Source organism: Mizuhopecten yessoensis, unplaced genomic scaffold (assembly GCF_002113885.1).
Source record: "Mizuhopecten yessoensis strain PY_sf001 unplaced genomic scaffold, ASM211388v2 scaffold10781, whole genome shotgun sequence".
Taxonomy (NCBI): Eukaryota; Metazoa; Mollusca; class Bivalvia; order Pectinida; family Pectinidae; genus Mizuhopecten; species Mizuhopecten yessoensis.
This window is the reverse complement of record NW_018408718.1, coordinates 108,069-130,388: the sequence shown is the minus strand read 5'-3', so window position 1 is coordinate 130,388 and position 22,320 is coordinate 108,069. Positions and strand designations below refer to the sequence as shown.

Genomic DNA, 22,320 nt, shown 5'->3' with positions numbered 1-22,320 from the left:
CCTATAGCTGACTGGATAACCTATCTTAATGTGACAAGTATTAGGGAAGCCAATGAAGCCACTTTGATATAAGTATACCATGTAGCACTTAAAGTTACCCAGAAAGATACCGAAACACTTCCTCAAAACATACGATCTGTCGCAGAAACTTGAATGAAATACAAATAACAAACATGCTTTTCGTTGGATAGCTCTGATCCAAAACCAAACACAGTGTACATACCTTCCATGGGATCAAACAGGTGACCGGGAGGAACGTGCGGGACTGTCGGCCCTGGGGACAGGCTGGTCAGTTGACCGGGAGGAATGTGCGGGACTGCCGGCCCTGGGGACAGGCTGGTCAATTGTGGTGACTTCAGCTGTTCAGTCTTGACCTTTAACCTTTCCTGTACCCTTGACCTCGGACTAGTGGCAGCAGATGTTTCTGATTTGGGTGACAAAGCACTTTCCTCCATTCGTGTTCTCTTGGTCATAATTTGATTAAAATCGTCCTGTTCTAAAAATCTCTTGTTTGGAATTATAACTCTAGATGACCTTGAACTTTGCGTTGGTAGCACAAACTGTTTCCGAGGATACGCTTGATTTTTAGGGCTCTTGGGGCTCATGATGGGAGATTTGACCTTCCCTTGCACTTTGACAGTTTGTTGACCTTTTCGAGCTTTCTGAAGTAGCTGCTTAGCCAGGTTCTGTTGACCTTTGACCCCTTTTGATCCCTTAACTGATGACAACTTATCTTTCTCTTTGACCTTTTTCTTGGCATATCGCGGCGTTTCCTCCTCTGTCCTTTCGAGACATTTCTTCCCCTTTTTCTGTTTAACTGGCACCACTGCCATTTTTTTACTTCCTTTCTCAATAGATTTTCCTTTACCTTGACCTTTTGGGGTCAAATCAAACTTGACACTCTTTTTGTCCAGAGATTTACGAGACAATTTAGGGGAACCCTCCAGTCCTGATTTTTCCTTTTTTATTTTAAATTTGATTTTGAGGGTTTTCTGCGTTTCCTCCCTCGCTTGCTTCAACAGGGAAGGCTTCGATGGTTTAACAATGCCGTGCTTTAGAAGTTCTGTATAAGATTTTCGGACGCCACGTCCACGATCAGTGGCTGTCAGGTTGACCTTGGCCTTAGCAATCCTACTGCTGGCTGGCTTTGATGATGGGACAATTTTTTCCGGCGAATCTTCACATAGCGCCAGCATCGCCTTAAGTTTCTTTTCCGATTTCTGCACATCTTTTGGAGTGAAACCCTCAAAGTCCTCCTCCTGCAAAAAATAATAGTGTGATTTATATCTTATACACCATCAACTTTTGACAAGTTCATTGTGGAAAGGGGAAAATAACTGCATCATGGGTCAGACATTAACAGAGGTCTAAATGTTCATAACATCAATATGGTCAGGGTAATCCAACAAAGTAAGAAACACGTAAAGCTGCACGCTTGAAAAGGTGTTCTTCTTTAATGGACGATTTTTGCATCTTTTTGGCTTTGAAATTAAATAAGGCATAAAGAAACTTACTTTCGACATTCCAAACATATTGTTGGCCATTGCATACTTACGGGAATCTCACAGAATATTTAGTTGAATACTTACGGGAATCTCACAGAATATTTAGTTGAATACTTACGGGAATCTCACAGAATATTTAGTTGAATACTTACGGGAATCTAACAGAATATTTAGTTGAATACTTACGGGAATCTCACAGAATATTTAGTTGCATAGCAACCAATGGCTTATGGATATCATTATTGCTGTCAATTTGAAGAATGCTAGGATATTTCAGTAATGACTCATGATTATTTTATAACCATTTTTTTTAAAATAAGTGTTTTTCTCTACCTAGATTTTACAACAGCATGAGAAAATATTGCATTATTTTCATTCATATTGGGAAGGTGGATCCTCATGACATCTAGCTCACATTAATTATCCCAAGCTGTATCTTAATTTCACTACAGGTACTTTTTCACAATTTTGAAGAAAGTTTACCCTTAATTCTTACTACTGGTTGGAGGGAGGAATATATAATATTAATATAAATTTCAATGGTTTTAGTTTTACAATTCCAAGTGTTTATACTTTCATGTAAAACAAGTCATAATGAATATTTTTTATCATAGTACCAAAAGCATTCATCATAGCTTGAGTAACCAATATTTTTTTTTCTAAAATGTGGCTTTTGAAATTCAATCAACTTGCAAACCCAGGAACACAATTATTCTTATAATTTATTTGTACTGTGTACATTTTTAATCAATTTGATTTAAATGGAGCTCAAATTTTTTTTCTGGGGAAGGAGGGGGCGATATTAGAGTATCAAAATTCAGAAATGTAAAATTTCATATCTAAGTACTAGCCTGCAGGCAGATTTTGAAAATAAACTACTAGCCTCATTATCTATGTTTTCATAACAAATATTAATTAATTTTATAAGCCTTAACAATAACATCAAATTAACATAAATTTTGCAGATTTTCCTTTTTTTTTTCCTGAAATAAAATTCTTTAAGGCAAGAATTTGTGAAATGACAGTATACGGGCTAGATGAACAGGTATATTACAAATGAATAGGTAATATATACAGAAGTAAATGGTTGCTGAAATGCACATTCATTCAAAATTCACTCATTATGCAGGGATGTAGAATTCCACTAGCCTGTCGCCTGGGGCTAGAAAATTTTATGTCGGGATCAGTGAAAAGTTTCATTATTCACTGTGACAATATAGATGGACTACTAGAATTTTTCTACATATGCCTTAGGCTAGTATTCTAAATAGGAAATTGTACATCTCTGTTTTAGGAAGGATGGGTCAGTGATTTTTCAACCTAAATTTTACAACACATGAATAAGGAAAATATTGCATTATTTTATTAAAATTGGGAAGATATTTGGGGAAAATAAGGCACTATAGCCTTTATTCAAGACTAGGCAAATAAACTGTGTGTGTATAAGTATAAGTATGCTAAATACGGTCAACTACGTCATATTTCTGTAAAATGATTAGAAAAGACAGTCTATATATCAATATATGTATGAATTTTCAGACAGAAAGCACATATATGCATTGGCCAAATAGAGTATTCATACGTTGTCATTGATTCAGACTGCAAGCGTATGGGCAAGTTGTTCTCGGACACCATGGTATGCACTACGGGATAGTCCGATACGGAACGCAAATGATGGTCACCGACATAAATAGTACTATAGATCCAAACACGATCAAATAGTGTGTCAATGAAATCACTTAACTACTGTTCAATTAGATGTGTCTCAAATTTTCATGTTGATGTCATTTTAAGACAAAATGCAAAGTAGAAGAGAGAATATGAAAGAAAAAACAAATCTGCTGACCAAATTTAATATTGTACATGTATTTTTTTTCTTTTAAATATAATTCATGCAGTCTGTATTTATAAACTGCAGCATTTCATCAACAGGCGAGATTACCTGTTTCAGGTATATCGGTCATGCCCTGTAAGTGTTGACATTTAATTTAATTAATAATAGCATTTCTTAGAGACAAAATTATGATAAACACAGAAGGCATTAATTATTATACGTGCTATGCTTTTAATATCAAGTATCAGACACACTGCAATTTGGCATCAATATACCTACTGAGTAGAGAACGGTTTTGGAATAAAATATATATATATATATCGTATTTCGGTATTATATGTCCTTCCTTATTCCACCCCAGGACAATGAATTTCAATTTATTAGACAGGGGTCCCAGTTTATCTAAATGACAACATCAGCATATGAGGTTGGATTGCTTTTGGGATGTTTCTTGAGTGTGCAATATTGATGCAATATCTGGAAATATTTCTCAGCCATAGATACGTCTGCAAACTAAAACGAACGTGTCCCTTCTTCGATGTTTGGGTCGAGAGTTACGATCAACAAGTAACAACAAATTGAAAAATAATTGTAAATAATTATCAGAAAGTCACATATTATATATAACCTTTTACACTAAAGATCACTCTACTCGGGAATCTTGGTTAGACGTGTAATCAAGGCGCTAATATTACGTATCCGTCAAAAAAATCTATAAACCCATATAGGAATTTTCGCGATGGCGGCCATTTTGACGAAGCGTTCCGATATAACAAATTATTACCTCATCTGACTCTCCAAACAATTCACGGAACAGTCGCAGGCCTCTGTGAATGCTGGCCACAAGAACCAAGGTTGGATCCTTGACGTTTTTTGCATCATCGGCGCCGTATCGGATACCCATACGATCAAACCTGCATCCAGGACGACCAGGAAATCTCAACCGCGCCATGTTTGTGGATCCCGAGATAGAAAAGATGGCGGTACATCGAGGCAGTGACCGATATTTTTAGCTATGGCCAACTTCTGAAGTTTTTTAATGAAGCCCAAACATATTTTCTATATGACATAAACATTTTCAGCAATCCAATGTTTTATTGATCTAATTAATTATGAATGTTAATGTATCTTTCAGTGTAAATAAATCGCTTTAATTTGTCAGCTTTTTGCATATGCATAAACCGGGCCGTCATGTGACCAATTAGCATACAGAAATTACCCGCCAAAATTCACTGACCTAACACCTTTGCGTGGTGTGTATTTAACAAAAGCTTGATAAACGTTGAGTTGTCACTCGTTTGGGGTTGTCACGATATATTTTACAAAAATACGTTATAGAACAAATACGCTGATTTCGATATGAAAGATACATTTTGTGTTAGTCCCGTAGAAATGTTTTCACGGCGAAGTGAGTAATTTTACTACGAGCTATTTACGTTCCGAATTTTTCCCACAATCCTCTTTCATTCAACTTTCACATTACGAGTACCACTACTCGACCCACTGACCCCGTGTCTGCAACACGTGTTTTTTTAACTTCTAGTATTTAATCAAACGAAACCATACAAAGAGGTGGACTATTAAGCAACTTGAACACAATGCATTTTAAACAGTCTCAACATTGTTCATCAGATTTTTTTTACTACGCTTTTGTTTGTGTACATGTGAAGTTTGGTCATTTGTATTTTCCCCCGATTCAGTCAGTGTTATGTCTGCGGCAAGATAAACAAACTAACGTTATCAGACAAAACAAAAATTTAAATTCATATTATCAAATATGTGTAAGGTATGTTGAAAGTAAGTAAGAATAATTAGCATTAATAAACAGGATTTTTATTTTGAGTCAAAATGTATCATTACATGACGTAATTCGAAAATATAATCAAAGTAAAACATGTCTAAATTGACCCCAATTAATTTAATAAACCCTGTCATCCCACAAAGTTGTCCCGTATGATACTAAACCTGTCTAAACCGACCCCTCAGGGACTAAGATAAATGTAACTATTTGGTTTTATAACAACATTTTTAACATATTACACAAAATATGTTACCTGAGACAATTTAGTTTAAAAAGGTCACAGATTCTAAGAATGTGATTTCATACTCGTGTCGGACAGATTCAGTATTGTATTTTTTAAGTGGAGGTGTCTGATTATAAAAGGTTTTGTTTATAGAATTTTCTGGATCACATACGTAATGTGTAGACAGAGGTTGCCGTCTTTTGTAATATGAAATTATAATATTCCTTTTCGGTCAGTGTCATATGCAGGGAAATGAAATGAGATGGCTCCAGAGGCTATATATATATATAACGATTCCCATGATGAACCCCCGAAGAGGAGAAAGCGCTAGGAAAGTCGAAGAGACTCTTGTCTTTTATTTATATATATATATTATATACGTTTTCAGTGGCGGATCCAGAGTTTTTTGAAACCCCCCACCCTAAGAATTTTCCATTTTCTTAAAAAATCATGTATTTTCACCATTTTCCTTAATTCTTCCCCCCACCATCCCCACCCACATTTTAAAAAACTACACTTTAGTATACCATGGCCGATATGAAAGAACTTGCTACAAATCCTACGACTAACAACCGACTTTACCTGTTCCGATCTTTGTTGAAGGGAGATAACTCTTGTAGTCTTCTGAATCTGGAATTCAGGCCGCTTGGTTTCCACGCGCGTCAATTTTGAAGAAAAAAACAAAGAATCCTGATATAGGAAGATATCACAGTTGTAAAATATATACGAGGGTAGTGTTACTGTGTAGTAGATATGTATAAATGAAATAATTAATCCCAATCCCCCTCACCCCCTCACTCCAACCCCCGTAATGCACCTGTACCATCCACCATCCTCTTCTTTTTAAAGAAAGTGACGGCGAAATGCTATAGATGTTTTACAATATTTGCTTGACAATGATGTTAGCAGAAACACAGATAAAGCTAATTACTTAACTTTGAATACTGAAGATACATTGACAGATTCCATATTTATAAACTTCGTTCTAATTGCGCTGTAAGAAAATATTTGTATTTAATTAATTTTCATTGATAGAATGAATCTAAAAAAGATAAAAGTATATTCTTCATTTTTTTCAAAACCTCCATTCTATTGTTACTTAAATAATTATGCATTTTGTAGAATGAATCAATGTGTTGCTATTAATATATTTGGTAATTTACTAACATGTTACCTTTATTTTGTTGACGATTTTATCGACTTATTCTCTGATGTAGAGAACATGATTTTGTAGATCAGGTTTGTGTGTAAATTGAGAATGCTTCTAATCATATCTTTGAGTAAACTTGGCCTTCATAGCTGTAAACATCAGGATGGCTGTGCAAATGAATATCAGATTTGTGTTTAAAAAAATACAGGTTTGTACATTAATTGAGACATAGCGTACATCAGATGTAGATATTTGATTAGATTAGCTATCTAAGTCAGTGATATAAACATAAGTTTTTTGGTGAATTGAGTCGCTGTGCGTCAGGTATGCGAATGAACTATTTTACGTAGGGACTGGTATTAAGCCTATTATATACTACATTCCATAGTAAAAGCAAAGCCTAATCCTGAGTCTGTATAAACAGCCGATAACGGTTTAAAGAAAATCCCTTTTTATCCAAATAGTTTCAATTGTATGGTGAAAGGGACTGGTGGGGACGCATTGATCGCTAAACGTTTTTATCGCCCAGAAGTCGTAAGCATCGCCAACCGTTATAAATGTTTAATATATTATATCGATTTTTACCTTTGTACACTGTTGTTTTATTTTCCTTATAAAGAACGCCTCTTAAAAAACCCACTTAAACTGTATTGATTAAAATACGACTTTTCGTCATGCTTGATAAATCAATTCCTTGAAATAGCCTGAAGATACTTATTGTAATTCTGTCGTTGGTACAGGGGTACCCCGTTGGGAGCCTCTTACCTCAAATGATTATGTTGTTATAAACAGCGATTACATTCCCCCGTTGGGCCTTTCCCCTACCGTAATATAACAGTTAAACGCGATTGTAACGACCCCCTATAAATACTCATTTTCTAAATGAATGTGTTGATACATTGGCATCCAAAAATAGATTGTTACGTTGCACTCTTTATCAATCTTTATTTTAAATTGATGCACTTTTATGTTTTTTAATTGTCAATTTCCCCATATGAAGCCTCGCCATTATTACCGTAATATGATAACAACTTGTTTGACATACCTGAGATCGCCCCTCGGGCGCCTCACCTACCCGTAATGTTACTGTTCCACTCCGTGATAATAACAACAGACATGTCAATTTCAGTACACCATGTGTAGTATACACTCGCACTAAGGGGAACCTTGATTACGGGTCAGTGCAATGGTTAATGACGCGGGCACGTATCACATTTCAGCCCCGTGTGTGTATACTGGGGTTTGTAACTCCCTAGGGGTCTTGTCTGACCACTGACCATCATCTAGCGTTCTGTTACATTTGGCGCGATGGTCAAAGTGTCGAGTGTTTGTGCTCATGTGTATGTACACACACATAATACCTCACTTGTCAGATGTTTTTACAACAAGAAAAGCCTTTTATTGGAATAACAGGTAAATAGGTCCCACTGACTGGACAGTGGTCACTCTAGTATTAATCTGGCGCACGGTCAAAGAAGAGGATATATGTAGATGCGGTCAAGTTGGTAATGGTCAATACTATCCCGCTATCATCATGATGTCCGAAATCCGAAGTGTAGCCGTGGCTAATGGGAGTAGTGATATTTATAAGTTACGCACGAGTTCACCTCCCAAATTGGATAGTTTTAAATCACCCAAAAAATTGGAAAGTTTTAATAATTTAAGCAGGAAGTGTTCTAATAGATCCGACAGATCGAGAAAATCGACATCGTCAGTGAAATGGACAACAGGTGTGCTGGATGTAAACAAAGCGGGTCCACCGTCAGTCATGAACGACCGTCTCTCTCCTCGAGTCAAAACGGGTGTCGAATTATCCATCCTTAAATCGTCCTCGGGAATAAGTGATGTGAAATCAACAACTTTGAATTATTTAAAATCCCGGGCAAATTATACCACAGCCCCTGTCAGTTCCCCGGTGGGTGGGGAAGTGATAACCCCTCCCCGGTCACTCCCGGGTAGTGAATGTCCTTCCCCATGTATTACGGATATTGATTCGGATGCTACAGCAAGGAGTTTCCCTTCGAGCAAGAAATCCCGGGGGAGCCGGAACAGGGCGGAGCCCCAAAAACGGGTAAGATTGGTGTTTTATTATCCTCTGTCACACAGGGACACGTTTCTATGATATTTGAACTATTGTTGTGTTTTTATTTAGACTGTGGACTGAGTATATATGAAAGGGATATGCTGATTTTGTATGTCTGTAATTTTGAAAAACTTGAAAACACCACCACACCACCCTTCCCCATTCCCAATCGTTGACTTCTTCAAAATAATAATTCTTTATGAAAAGAAAACCGACTTTAAACCGAACCCCTTTAAACGACCTGTCATGTCGCGGTCGTTTGTATGTTGCATGTATGGAAGATGAGGGTGTGTCTTGCATGACTATGAAGCTAGACGTAACCCATTTAAACGATACTGTACGATGTAGCTATACAACATGTATTCGCTGCAATCACTTCATTTCAAATCATATGCTACGTTCACTGGGGACGATTTAAAACAAACACCCTTTTGTTTTTATCCTGCATATAGTTTCTGTTTTTTAGTCGAGTTCATTTTAGTGCTGTGACATTTATTAATTAGTATGGTGATTGTATACTTCAAATGTTGTGCATAGACGTGGCTTTATACGTCTCTTGGTTGTGTTTGTTGGAAGGTTGGGGAGGCTGAGGCGGACTGCGCTGTATGGGGTTGGAGTGGGGAGAGGGTGGGGGACTGAAACCGTGAATTTGGGATGTACATGTATTTGTATAGTCGGTGACATTTGACATTTCGATCATAGCTAAAGTTGTGTGGAATGTGATAATTCTTTATCTGCCTGAGGAATGTAAAACCTGAAGTATAAGTGTTAGGATACGATTGTCAAAATTATAACAAAAACAGTGACGTCGTCTCCCAATGTGAACGTATACTTATCAGTAATAGACATTTGTTGAGGTGAATAGGTGGTTATATGGACCTGAAAAGTTATATTAACCTCGACTTCGCAATACATGTCCTTAAATGTTATATGAGATATGAAGTTACACTGTTTTTATTGGTAAATGAGATGGAACGTAATGATATCGTCCAAAGGAAACTACCGCATTTAGCAATATCTCAGAGCTTTGTGACGTCACATTTTAAGTGACGTCATAAAGAGTATATTTGCTGACTGTTTCTAAAAATATTAACATCGGGTTAACATAATAGGTTGTGTCCTCCAATTATAATAGGTTATATAACTACGTTATCCCTCCTTGACTCGATGTAAAATGTTGACTTAACCATCGTATTCACGACGCTCTTCAATTCTGGCGACCTTGGGAAAGGACGTACTTGAAACCAATTACATTCAATCTCGGAGGACCATAAACTGCGACGAACCCTTCAATTACCAGGTCTGTATCAGTGACACCGCCGAACGTCTGAGTCAATCGAGATGTCTCTGTGGTCAGTTACTTCAGTCCAGAGTTGTAAGACACGTGTATGTTGTTTGACCGGACACCTGTCACGAATAAATTTAAATATTATGTCCTGATATTCTATAAGTCATGATCGACATGAGGTTGTTTTCAAGAACTTAAATAGTATAATCTTGAATATCCTTTGGCCCCCCAAAAAACCCATAAAAAATAAATTCTTGGAGTTTTCGTCTTTTGTCCACAAAGAAGCAATGCAAGTTAACAAAAACTTTGGTTCCACATTCTCCCCCACCGTCAGACAATGGGAGTCGACGGCTTTGCTAATTTACTGACGTCGGGACGTTTGAATTATTAATACACGTATATTTGTCCGTATTGTTTCTAAATTCCATAGGGAGCGATACCTGTTAATTATTTACCGGATGACCTGATAGTTAGTTTATAAGTTTTCTTCTCGTGAAAGAATTGAGCTGAAAAACAATGACGTATTACAGGTCTTATTCCAGATTTTTTTTAAATGCAAGAATATACATCAAACTTACGACGCGACAGCGGGAACACACAAGGACAAAATTGGTGTCTAAAGTCCTGGATCAAAGAGATTACATAAAACTTGTAGGGAAACAGGACAACAACAGTCACCCTCTTTAAAAATACATTTTATATGAAAAAACATTTAATATCCTGCCTCGTATGTGGTACCGACTCGTAAGTCTAATGGCGACTAAAAACTTCCAAGTATATACCACAGTGTCAACACAAAACACTATCAGAACTTATAACTTGAAGATTTCATAACACCAGGTTTGGTTTTATATTGCTTAACGTCCTATTAACAGCTAATGACATTTAAGGGCGTGCCCCATGTGTGTTGTGTTAGCGTGCATGTGTGTATGTGTGCCGAAGACAAGGTATGTTGGTGTACTTGCCTTCTTGTGAAAGCGCGGATTTAATGCCGACTTTATAGTGCTATCACACTGAAATATCATGACGAAGGATGAAACAGTTGTTGCCATTACCCTTTAATGCTGAACGTTAAGCAGGGAATTACAGCTACCATTTTTAAGGATTTTGGTATGTCCCGGCCTTTGGACAGAACCCATTGCCTTCCTCACCGGGGCGAACGCTCAACATTAAAGCCGGAAGTGAGGTCTCATAACACCAGGGAGGGAGGAGAAGAACCAAAACATACCGAAAGACAACATCAGGAAAACATGAAAGATGATCATGAACCTTGCATTAACATTAAGTCTATTGATGGGCGCATCAGGCCTCCACGCTTTTGTCATTAACACCAACAACAAAAATACCCGGAAGTGACCCCTGATGCTCCGGAAGTTAATGTTTTGTACACCACTCGCGGCAATCGTCATATTACAAGTATGTCTCCAGTTCCTTATAAATAAGCATTAGTTTTGTGTTTCAAAATCTACAACTACTGCTAAAGATTCTAACAGGGCAAATTGTACACTATAAGAAATTTGTGTAATTTGAGTAATTTCGGGTGCGTGGGAGGAGGACTGAAGGTTGGTGATCACGAGGAACACAGGTTTAAGGTTTCATCGACTCTGTTGGTCGTCGCCTCCCTAAGTGTAAATGAGTTTTACCTGTGCCGTGTTTACCTGTATCTACCTGTGTTTATCTTCGCCAGGTCATAGTTCATCGAGCGTGTGAGTAAATACTTAAACGACTTTGATTCAAGTGAAATAGACCACACATGTTCCCAAGTCAAATACAAAATTACAAAAATCTACTTTATATGCGATAAGAAGTTTGTTTCCGAGATTTTTACTTATTCGTTTCGTATATACACATATACCGACGAAAGTTTGTTTGACGGTTATATTTACTTACAGTATATGAATTATATATAAGCAAAGATGAAAGCGATACTGCGATTACCTATGTAATGTCAATTTCCAAGTCACTCTGTCCTGCATTAGCGAGCTGATCATGTTTCTTATCGAATCATATTCGTACAATTTGTAGGTAAAAGAAACTTTTCTTATTTTCATATTTACTGAACAATGTTAATTAAAATGATACAGTTGGAAGCACGGTCCCACTACAAACAGAACACATTACATCTCCAGCCCACACTCAGGAATTAATACACATAAAGGGAGATATTAGCCAGGTGACAAGGAACTAAAGTTAGCGTCTGATAATGCAGCTCCTGCGAATTTCTCAAAATTGTATTAATTAATATATATGCTACATGTATTTATTGTATAAGTTGTATATCTGTGTACTGTAAGCGCTTTAGAATGCACGTGACTTATTTTAGCTAGATAGGGCGCTACATCAAATGCTGTATATTTATTTATTTATGTATTTAATGTAACAACGAAATAGACAATCCACCATCTAGAAATGTTTTATGTCTCGTTTATCTGAACACATTATCTGGATTTTCGAGGTTTGTATGGCAAACTATAATCTGAACGAACATGTTAAAAGCCTGGTTAGCTTATGGATAAGCAACTAACATGAAACTTTCATCTTGAATATTTCAAAAAATGAAATGAAATTTTAAGCTGAAATTATTTGTTAGGGATTATATGGAAATAAACAATTATTTCAAGAGAAGAAATGCAAAATTATTTGTAATTATTTTAGTTATTTCTCAAAGATCGGATTTCGAAACATTTGCGTTGACGACCAGGCTTTGCAAAACTGTGCCCTGTTCGAAAGATAATCGAAATATTGGAGGTCGAGTTAAGTAGGTTCTTTTACATGATCAATGGTGGTCAGTTACGCTGCTGACAATGTCACAGGTGATCTTCAAAGGTCAATTTACTTACAAACGGCGGTGGGTTGGGATTCGTGTCCTTGACACTAAACATGGCTCCTTAACTCCGCTTTCCTTGTCCAACCACGCCCACCTAAGTGGAGAAAAATATGGTCTTTGGTAAGGTATTACGTAAACGGTTTCTGTACTTTCGTTCATCAACCCCGCCTATAGCTATCTAAAGTAGAAAATGGTATGATATTGGGTAAGGTTTTACGACTGTTGTTAATTTGTATGACACCCAAGTTATACGGCTCTGTATAAATTAGCCGTTTGAAATACGGACAAATAACAAGCAGAGTACATACACGTATTGTAGATAATAGCGACAAAATTGCAGGGACAACATCCGCTAACGGGTTTTTTGTACCGTGTAATGCAGAGAATGTTAACGAGCGAAGCCCCCTGGAATTTCGAGAATGTTTTAACGAGGGAAATATATATATATTACACATCTTAAATATACGTTTATATAAGACTCGTTGTTGAGAATATTTCTTTTTGTATATATGTATATATATACGAGCACAGGACAGGCTATTGGCATATCTTTAAATCATGGAACATCGGGACAAAACCTGTAAATAGAAATATCAGTTAGTATGTTCTATAGAGTACAGTATAGACAGGTTTTACTGATTATTTCAAATGTTGTGGTTATACATTTTCAACATAGCGTAGTGAACGGTCCGTTTTATACGGGTTTTCTAGATTACACAGACACGATGATTGATTGGATGATTGGTTTTACGTTCGCTTCACTACCGAGTATATCTGTTATCAAGCACGAAGCAGACTTAACACAGAGACGTATTTACTTATGGTTTTATTAGTCTACGGATTATGTACGAGTGTGTGTAAGGTTGTGATTTATATAACATATTCTGCATATAATGTAACCCATTATTTATTACAGACATAAATTTAAGTAAAATATATCCCTTTTAGGGAGAAAAGACTCATAGGAACCAATCCATTATATTGAAGTAGTACTAACACTCGGTAGGGTATGGATTTCAGGTTAGCAATCCCCTGTGATGTGGTCGGCGCTGTTTATATCCTGCCTCATCATCGATATCACGTGATCGGCGAACCGTACCGGCGATCACAGGACCGTTGGCATGGATACCAACATTTAATGGGTATATATAATTTTAGTATAATTACGACAAAGAGGGTGTTTTAGGGGGTTAGATATCATGATGTTCTCGGTAGGGATGTTTAACCTGTTGATAGCCATGTTGTACACACCGAGCGTCTGATAAGATCTAACACTAATGTTAAACGATCGAGGGTGTTAATGCAGTGATGGGTTTTGAGTTTTAGAAAGGGGAAATATGTAATATTAATAAGGTATTTCGAAGCTTGCGTTATTGATGACGTCGTTTTAGACTAAATCGAATCTGAACTCGGACAGATGAAAGCGGAAAATGATCAGTTACATTAAATATTCAATATAGTGAACTCGTTGTTCACGTTTTTATCGAAAAATCATCCAATCCCCACCCGACACTGGAGAAGGGAGCTTTCTCTTAGAACTTGTATATTGTAACCTTGGCCATTGATGGCAAACTTAATAAAGCCTGGCTGGGATGTATGTAAGTTTGTCAGCAATAGAAATGTGTGTTATGGGACCATAACAATTTTTACTAAAATATACATCATTTATATTTACATTTTGAAAGAGTAGTTATGATTTATTTAACTATTTCTAACAGTTCTTTGAACAGCAAAGCAAGTGATGACAACAATGAAATGTATGACGACACAATAGAGATTGATGACGTCACAATAGAGATTGATGACGTCACAATAGCAAATGTTGTTATAGTCTCAAAACAACATTTGCCTTCTCAATGCATTGTAATGGACGGATGCAGAGCAAATGTAAATATAATACTATGGTATAGTGTTTGTTACATCATATCGGTATGTTCAGACAATCCCGGCGTCGAAATATGTTTAAAAATCATGAAAGCTACACCCCTTGGTATTTGTGCTGCGGCCGGGTCCTGTGTAAAAGGTCCCAAAACTTAAGAAATTCATTTTGAATTTGTAAACACCATGACAACAACAACAACAACAAGTGTTACCACATTCATATTGATGTATTTCTTTGCTTTGCTGTTTATTTTGTGAACACCTGTACCAATAACGTATTCTAATGAAGAGACATAAAAAGAACACACTAGTTTTACAGGTCGATAAATTGTATGATATTAAAAATATTCCAGATTTTCTTGAATAACTGGTTTTATTTTATTGTAATTTAAAAAATTTGCATTTATTTTTTATCGTATCTTAAATATTGAAGTCACGATTAAAATGATTTATGAAATTCTTTGTGTTAAAAAACTTTTCTCGTTGCTTCTGAGTTATGAGAGAGTGTAGCTGTATTTTTGTTATATTTGTATACGTATGATGACATTGACGTTATTTAATTAAACTCAACAAAATCACGTGGGAATAGTTTCGTTTCTCTACAGAAGAATATCACACACTTCTGCCCATTTCACTGGAACATTTCTGAAACGTCAAGAGATGCACACACATTTCCAGAAGGAGTTATTATAACCCTAATATATATATATAATGCTAACGTAATCAATGCAGACAATGCATTGCAGAACCTTAAACAATCATTGATATTAAGATTAGTTATTGAGGCTTTTCTTCTAATAAACAATAAGATTTTAATAACATGCAGGCGGCTAGTACCTTACAACTGTGCTATTGTAATAACTCATGCTGAATTGTAAAAACGTACATTTGTAATGTTCAGAAAGATAATTAAAATAAATGTATCCCTTTTTATATATATTTATATGTCGTCTACTACCATGTATCACTACATTTATTTACAAAGATAATGGAATATTTCTGTGATTAAAGTAGACGTAAGTTCTTAATAATAACATGTTTTACTACCACCTACATCATTTTGAAACAGACTATAACCAAATTGTAATTAGTTATGAAAATGGACATGTATGCTGGGTGAGACTAGGTATTTTAGAAATGTATGCTAGGTGAGATTAAACTATCGAATTAACGTCTTCGAAGACGTCGCCCATGGCCAGGTCACATAGACCTGACAATTAAATTAGCAGATGTATGTCGTGTCATAATTAGCATGTCCCTGTGGCCCACAGATGACATGCTAATCTGGTTAAGGATACATTTTGTACGTATACGTTTACTACAGGGGCGTGGGAATTGATCACATTGTGTCCAATTAAAATGTAGACCTGTCCTAATGTAAAGAGGATTGGTTTAGATGTTTTAGGGATTAGATGAACATTTTTTTGGTGTAAATAACACATCTTAACTTCCATATAGTGATGCTCCCTGTACACATCAGGATCCCCGAGACGTCAAACAAACATAAAAACTTGGATTAGTGGGATTAATTATCAGGCCCCTGTGCAGGATACAAACCCGGATAGCTGATTCTTTTCAGGGAAGGGGATGGAGGGGGAGGGATGGGCAGGGATGGGCAGGGATGGAGGGGAGGGATGGAGGGGAGGAATGACCCATTCCACTCCATTGGATAAGTTGTACCTCATATTATTCCGTATATTCCACTTTTCCGCTTATTAGTTTTCTTTATTAGTATTTTACCGGACTTAATGATGGTTACCGGTAGTTTACTTATAAAACTTTCTTCTGCATTGTAATAATATAGAATATGTGCTTATATATTGTTCAAATTGTTAGACACAGAAAATGGAGAATAAAAAAGGAGCAAAAAATATAAATGTATTAAGGCCTATATCTGTAGTGCTGATCGATGTTCAAGGTCCTATAGTCATTGTGTACGCGGAATTGTTAAAAGGTATCAGGGGATCCCCTTTCAGGTCTTACAACGGGCGTGGTGGGCCGAATCCCTACCAGATAGCATTCTCTTTGTTATTTCTTATACAACAATTTGAACAGACAGGAAAGAGTTGATTTCTGCAAACAAAACGTAACTGTCACTTGATAGCCAGGTCTCCCATTGTTTGTTCAGCATTCCAGCGAGTCGGCGGCACACGAAATTATTGACAGTCCAATATATGTAGTCCCTCAATAGAGAACGTCCTGGTAGAGCCTACCTGTTAGAGGAATGTCACAAAGGTTATTTGCACTTAAAGAGGAATAAAGCAGAATATACAAAAAAAACACATTAAACTTATTGAAAATCGTAAGAGAGGCGTTTCCTTAAACGAGTAAAAATACTGCCTAGACACTAAAAGTAGTAGCCGTACAAGCACACAGAGTGATGGACCGATACAGTACGTTTGGCGAACAATGTTCGTTGTATGGAAATCGTTACTTTTGTATCTAAAAATCATATCAAGAAAAGTCAGTGTTACTAGATCCTCTTGCTCTCGAATTCAAATATGATCTGTAAAGATTTCGTTTCATTGAAATAAGAAGGAAGATCATTTCGCAAAATATCGCTACCCGAAATACGATGTTGTTATTGATTTGGTCTATTATTACTATACCTTCACCGACAGTCGCCGTCATTAGTCTGTTGGGTGTTAGAAACTGAACAAAACAATCAACTTCCGGTGCTTAATGATAGAGGCCCTACAACAAATGACATACTTCCGGTATAGACGCCACAACACACGACCAACTTCCGGTGTTAATTGTAAACGGCATTATAACGACCAGTCCTTTAATGGACAAAGAACTGGACTTATTTACATTGAGTCTACGTGCCAAAAGGTCACAGCCAGCTGGTCTGTTTGACTTCACATTTACACCAAGTTGTCAATTTATAATGAGGTGTCGTAACGGGTGACAATATTTTGGTTGACATTTTGATTTATTTGCTGAATTCAGTGGCGCCATAACTTGTAGCGACGTATAGATATTTTTATACCATTCAATTTTGCTTTGTAACTAGCTGATCATGACTGATTGGTCAGACTGGACCGGCCTAGACATTGGCTGATATTGATTCTCTATGAAACAGCTCATAATCATCTGTTGGTAATGAGGGAACAAATGTATGCAGCAAGCAATAAAAGTTGTTATAATTTAATGGAAATAAATTATAACGATAATTTTCGGTTATTCGAGGTACATAAACTGTAGATCGAGACTGTACATGTGTGTAATATTTTTCATAAACCAGAATTGTTTCATACAAAATTCGCTAAATCGTATTATGTTTCGGTCCATGCCTGAATATACAACGTATAACATTTATGGGGACAGAACCGGTGACAACGTCACCAAAAGATGTCCCTTATACAACAGGGACTTGTTTTTGCGAATCCCTACGCAACAGGATATATAAAAAAGCATGCATACTATTGGTTCCCATGCCCCTGTGCCTAATATAATGTATGAGGATTTATTAGGAATTGTAATGGACGCAGGCTTTAAGCCTAGGTATCAAAAATACAATTACACACTATTACACATACTTCTTCAGGTAAAACACAAATATAATGTATATTTTTGTTTACATATCAAGAATATTAAAAAGTTTATTAAAAATAAAAAATGACACAGATACTTATTTTTTTTTAGGGAGATACATTTCTCCCCAAAAATGATTTTTCAGTCTAATACATTTTGTAGATTATTATGTATATTAAGTTTTCAAATATAATTGTTTACAGAATTTATATTTATTAATGTATTTTAATAGAAGTTTTTTTTACCTGTTTGTCATTGTTTTTTGTTTGACATCCAGTCTAGTATGACTAAAACGATGAGTGATATGTGGACGGCCATTCCAGTGTCTGTTACGGTTCCATGTCCGGAAATTTTCAAATTATTTTCCGTTTGACACAACCTGTTGGCGTACCCGCGAGCGGTTGGTGATCGAACCCTTTCCCAGTACAGCGATAACCAGTTCCTCCCTGATCTAAAATTAATGATGCCTCTATTAGGAACAATTTGCACCTTTTTGACGAGGGACCGACTATTGATATTCTGTCACATAAAGGTGACGAGAGGGCCATCGCGGGATCTATCGAACATTAGTTGGAGAAATCATGTTTTATTTTAAAAAAAATGCTGACTAAATTGTCAATTGTAAGGGTGTTATGGCCATTTCCGCACGAAACTGGTGCAACATCTGACAACGATCAATAAAAAGTCTTTGATGAATGTCTCGACCTGGTAGTCATCGCCGAAATTTAGAGTTACGCTCACTTGTACTCTGCAGAGAGTAACAGCAGCGAGCGTAAGTGAGCGTAACTCCTACAATTTCAGCAGAGTGCAGAGGTGCTATACAAGAAATATACTGAGCATAATAATATCTCCCATTCCTCGAGACAATTACTTTGTTCGGACGATCTATTGTCTCTTCATATATGTCAATAGTCTAGTTTGAGGATATTGAGGTCTAGGAAAATCTCTCAAGCATTTTGTAAATCCCGGGAAAGCGGGGAATTAAAGCAAGCTTTCTGCTGATACGCCTTCGTAATATTTGAAGATTATTCAATATTTGTTATATTTCAACAAACTTAATGATTGTGAAGTTATATATACAGAGAAAGAGTTTACTTGTCCCTCAGACAGGCATATATTCTGTCTGATTCGCTCGTAGTTGACCTATAGCATCACACGAGATACATTAAAACACAGGGACCTGTTAGCTAGGAGAGATAAGTATGCGTCACAGAATATCCCCGTGCATCTCAGTGAATTGTGTACGTCTCTGACGATTTGTTGTCAATTTCAGCAGAATCGGAGGATGATTTTTATAATGGTTGTCTCTTGTAAAAATCAGAGGATAATGAATGGTGTAATTTAAATGTACAAATATTTTATGTCGAATACATATCATTTTCAGTTTTAAATTTCAAAATATGTTTTTCAATCATGAAAAGAACATAAAATTAAGATAACAAGACACCAATAGAGATATAATGTGGTTCAGTTATAATTCTACATTTAGAACTCGTAAAAGTGTGATGATGAGTTGAGTCTCCCCCATTATGACCCTCACAGTTTGTCCGCCACGTACACGATCCATAATTTACACCTGGGGCTATTCTCTCCGCCCTTTAATGATCTTACTTTCGCTTTCCTATTATAATGTTAATAGGCTGAATTCAATTTAGATAATTTTACGACTTCACAGTCCGCCGATGATCGACGAGACTTGTTTCATCATTACAAACAGACGCATACAGCATACAGCATACCTGTACATCACGTGGGAGGAATATCACGTGACTTATACAGGTGGCTAGCATCAGAGAATCGTGAATGATTTTGTTGTAAGATAAAACACGACATTTTATTTGTAATATTTAAATACAAAGGAATTGATATCGACCAACTTTAAAACTTTCAAATTGAATTCAAACAGAAACCTAAAATTTGTATTTACATGTTTTGATTATTCAGAAGTATCGTTCGTTGTACTTGTCACAGGGACCTGCGAATTTGTTACAGCTATATTTGTACCTAAACTAATGTGTTCAGAGTAATTTTACATGTTAACCCCTAAAACATGTTATATTACTCTGAACACCTTAGTTTAGGTCCAAATGTGTCTGTAACAAACTCTCAGAACCCTGTGGTAATTGTGTATATCTTGGAAATATTACCGCTTAAATAAATATTTAAACTCTAGGCTACCACTGGTGAAAAAACTTTTGACACATTATCTGATTTTGGAACTAGAAGGAGGCGATGCCATAGACCTATCCCAAAGACATATAATAAACGTCGCTGACTTTCCTTAAGGTAAATGGTACCACTGCGTCAGTTGTAATTGCGAAGAAGAGTTCCACTTAGAGATTTATTGACTTGAAGTAATCTCCCTTCTTTGTAGATGGTAAAGCATGGGTATAGCGTACGTTGTTTAGTTATATGGTTTGCTGACAGTAAATGGACACTCATTTTAATACCTTTCGTTTATAATAGAAACTTCTAGGGGGGGGGGGGGGGGGCTTAAAGGTCCTGAGTTCGACCCACTTAAAAAAAAAAAAATGTCAGACATCAATAATTGTGTTAAATGTATCTCAACATCTTATTTTATATCGATTACTTCTTTTGTAAAGGACTTTACCACAGTCATAATGGTTGTATCACAGTTTCATGTGTTGGTACCCTTAACCCTTTCACCACTGTAGACCATAATGGACTTATCCAGATCAATGCATGGTAGAGTTTATTAAATTTACATAGGGGTGAAAGGGTTAACCTTTAATACAACAGTGAAATACAAGTTCATGCTATGTTTAAAGAATACCCGTAAAAATACATATTTACGATCAGATCTAGTTTGGTCGGGGCTAACGTATAGTCTCACGATCTCGAGAGCCGGAAAGAAGTAGACGTTGAAAATATTTGGATTACAGGATTATAGTTGACTGTTGATAATCCGCCTCCCAAATAAATCCAATTACTTTCTTGTCGTAATCCCGTTAACGAGTTCAAAAAGATTATACCATACTCGGCTTTAGTATTTGTGATTAGTAGTAAGTTGTATGGAATTTTTGAACCACATCGCTTCTGAATAATTTCTTAATTGATCGTATGAATGTCAAATTGTCATGATGATGATGATGATTTGATGATGATGATGATGATTTGATGATGATGATGATGATGATGATGATGATGATGATGATGATGATGATGATGATATGATGATGGTGATGATGATTATGTAATGATGATGATGATGATGATTTGATGATGATGATGATGATGATGATGATGATGATGATGATGATGATGATGATGATGATGATGATGATGATGATGATGATGATGATGATGATGAACGACGACGGTTGGTATTGTATATTGTTTTTATTTTCTCCTTATACATCACATCGATTCTCTAGACCAGAAATTGGGAAACAGAATAATTACTCTCGGCACGCTATATGCCGAGACTACCGAAAAAGGGTCGAGATGTAGAGATACCGAATTCGAGATATTGCAAAACAAATAATAGATGTACCTTGACTATTATAATAACGATGGAAATATATGCGGAGGATTCGAGTTTTCCGTATTTTTTTCTAAAAACCTCAATGTGCTTCAGACAATAAAGTAACAGTGGGGAGCGAAAGGCTGGTGCATTCCCAGACTGAAATTAATTTTGTTTTAATAAGGTCCCGCCCCTTTCGCTCGGCAACATCTGGCAGGTTAAGGGTCAAATCCGGAGGAAATTTATGGAGGGTGTAAAACGTGACCTTGAATAATGCAATTAATGTTAGAAATCCCCCTAATGGGACCTCGCGTGTGTGACATCTGCGTGTTTCTAGGTAACAGGTGTGACCACTGGCCGAATAAATTGGTGACAGGGTCATTCTGTGGACAATATAATCATAATGTCAGTAAAAATACATAGAACTATAAACGTATTTTACAATTAAACAGTGACATATGGGTTAATAAGTATATTTTACATAGAAAGGTGGAATATTGTGAGAATGAATATGTAATGAAAAAAAAATTGAACATTTTTTTATAGATTAATTCCAATGGTGAAATTACATGTTAATTTTATTTATGACACGTCACTGTATGCCGTCTTCTATAGGACGATAATTACTACTGTTAAAAGTAAATTATTAAAGTTAACGTAAGACAATAGACCTCCTCTACATTGGATTTTTTTTTTTTTTTTTTTTT

At 36.2% G+C, this 22,320-nt stretch overlaps 2 protein-coding genes across 4 annotated transcripts in view; one reads left to right on the top strand and one right to left on the bottom strand.

Annotated features, from left to right (window-relative positions):
• Positions 1-4,299, bottom strand: part of LOC110462400 — a 64,741-nt gene extending 60,442 nt beyond the window's left edge. For both annotated transcript variants that reach the window (XM_021516351.1, XM_021516352.1), the window contains exons 1-2: positions 4,124-4,299; positions 224-1,259 (exon numbers count right to left, since the gene is read on the bottom strand). In XM_021516351.1, coding sequence (XP_021372026.1) covers positions 224-1,259; positions 4,124-4,291 — 1,204 coding nt within the window. In that variant the 5' untranslated portion in view covers positions 4,292-4,299. The remainder of the gene's footprint in view (positions 1-223; positions 1,260-4,123) is intronic.
• Positions 4,300-7,898: 3,599 nt separating this feature from the next.
• LOC110462397 (dixin-like) overlaps positions 7,899-22,320 on the top strand; it is a 49,791-nt gene continuing 35,369 nt past the window's right edge. Inside the window, exon 1 of one of the 2 annotated variants that reach the window (XM_021516347.1) lies at positions 7,899-8,584. In XM_021516347.1, the coding sequence (XP_021372022.1) occupies positions 8,048-8,584 (537 nt within the window). In that variant the 5' untranslated portion in view covers positions 7,899-8,047. The remainder of the gene's footprint in view (positions 8,585-22,320) is intronic. The other variant, XM_021516346.1, reaches the window with a different exon arrangement.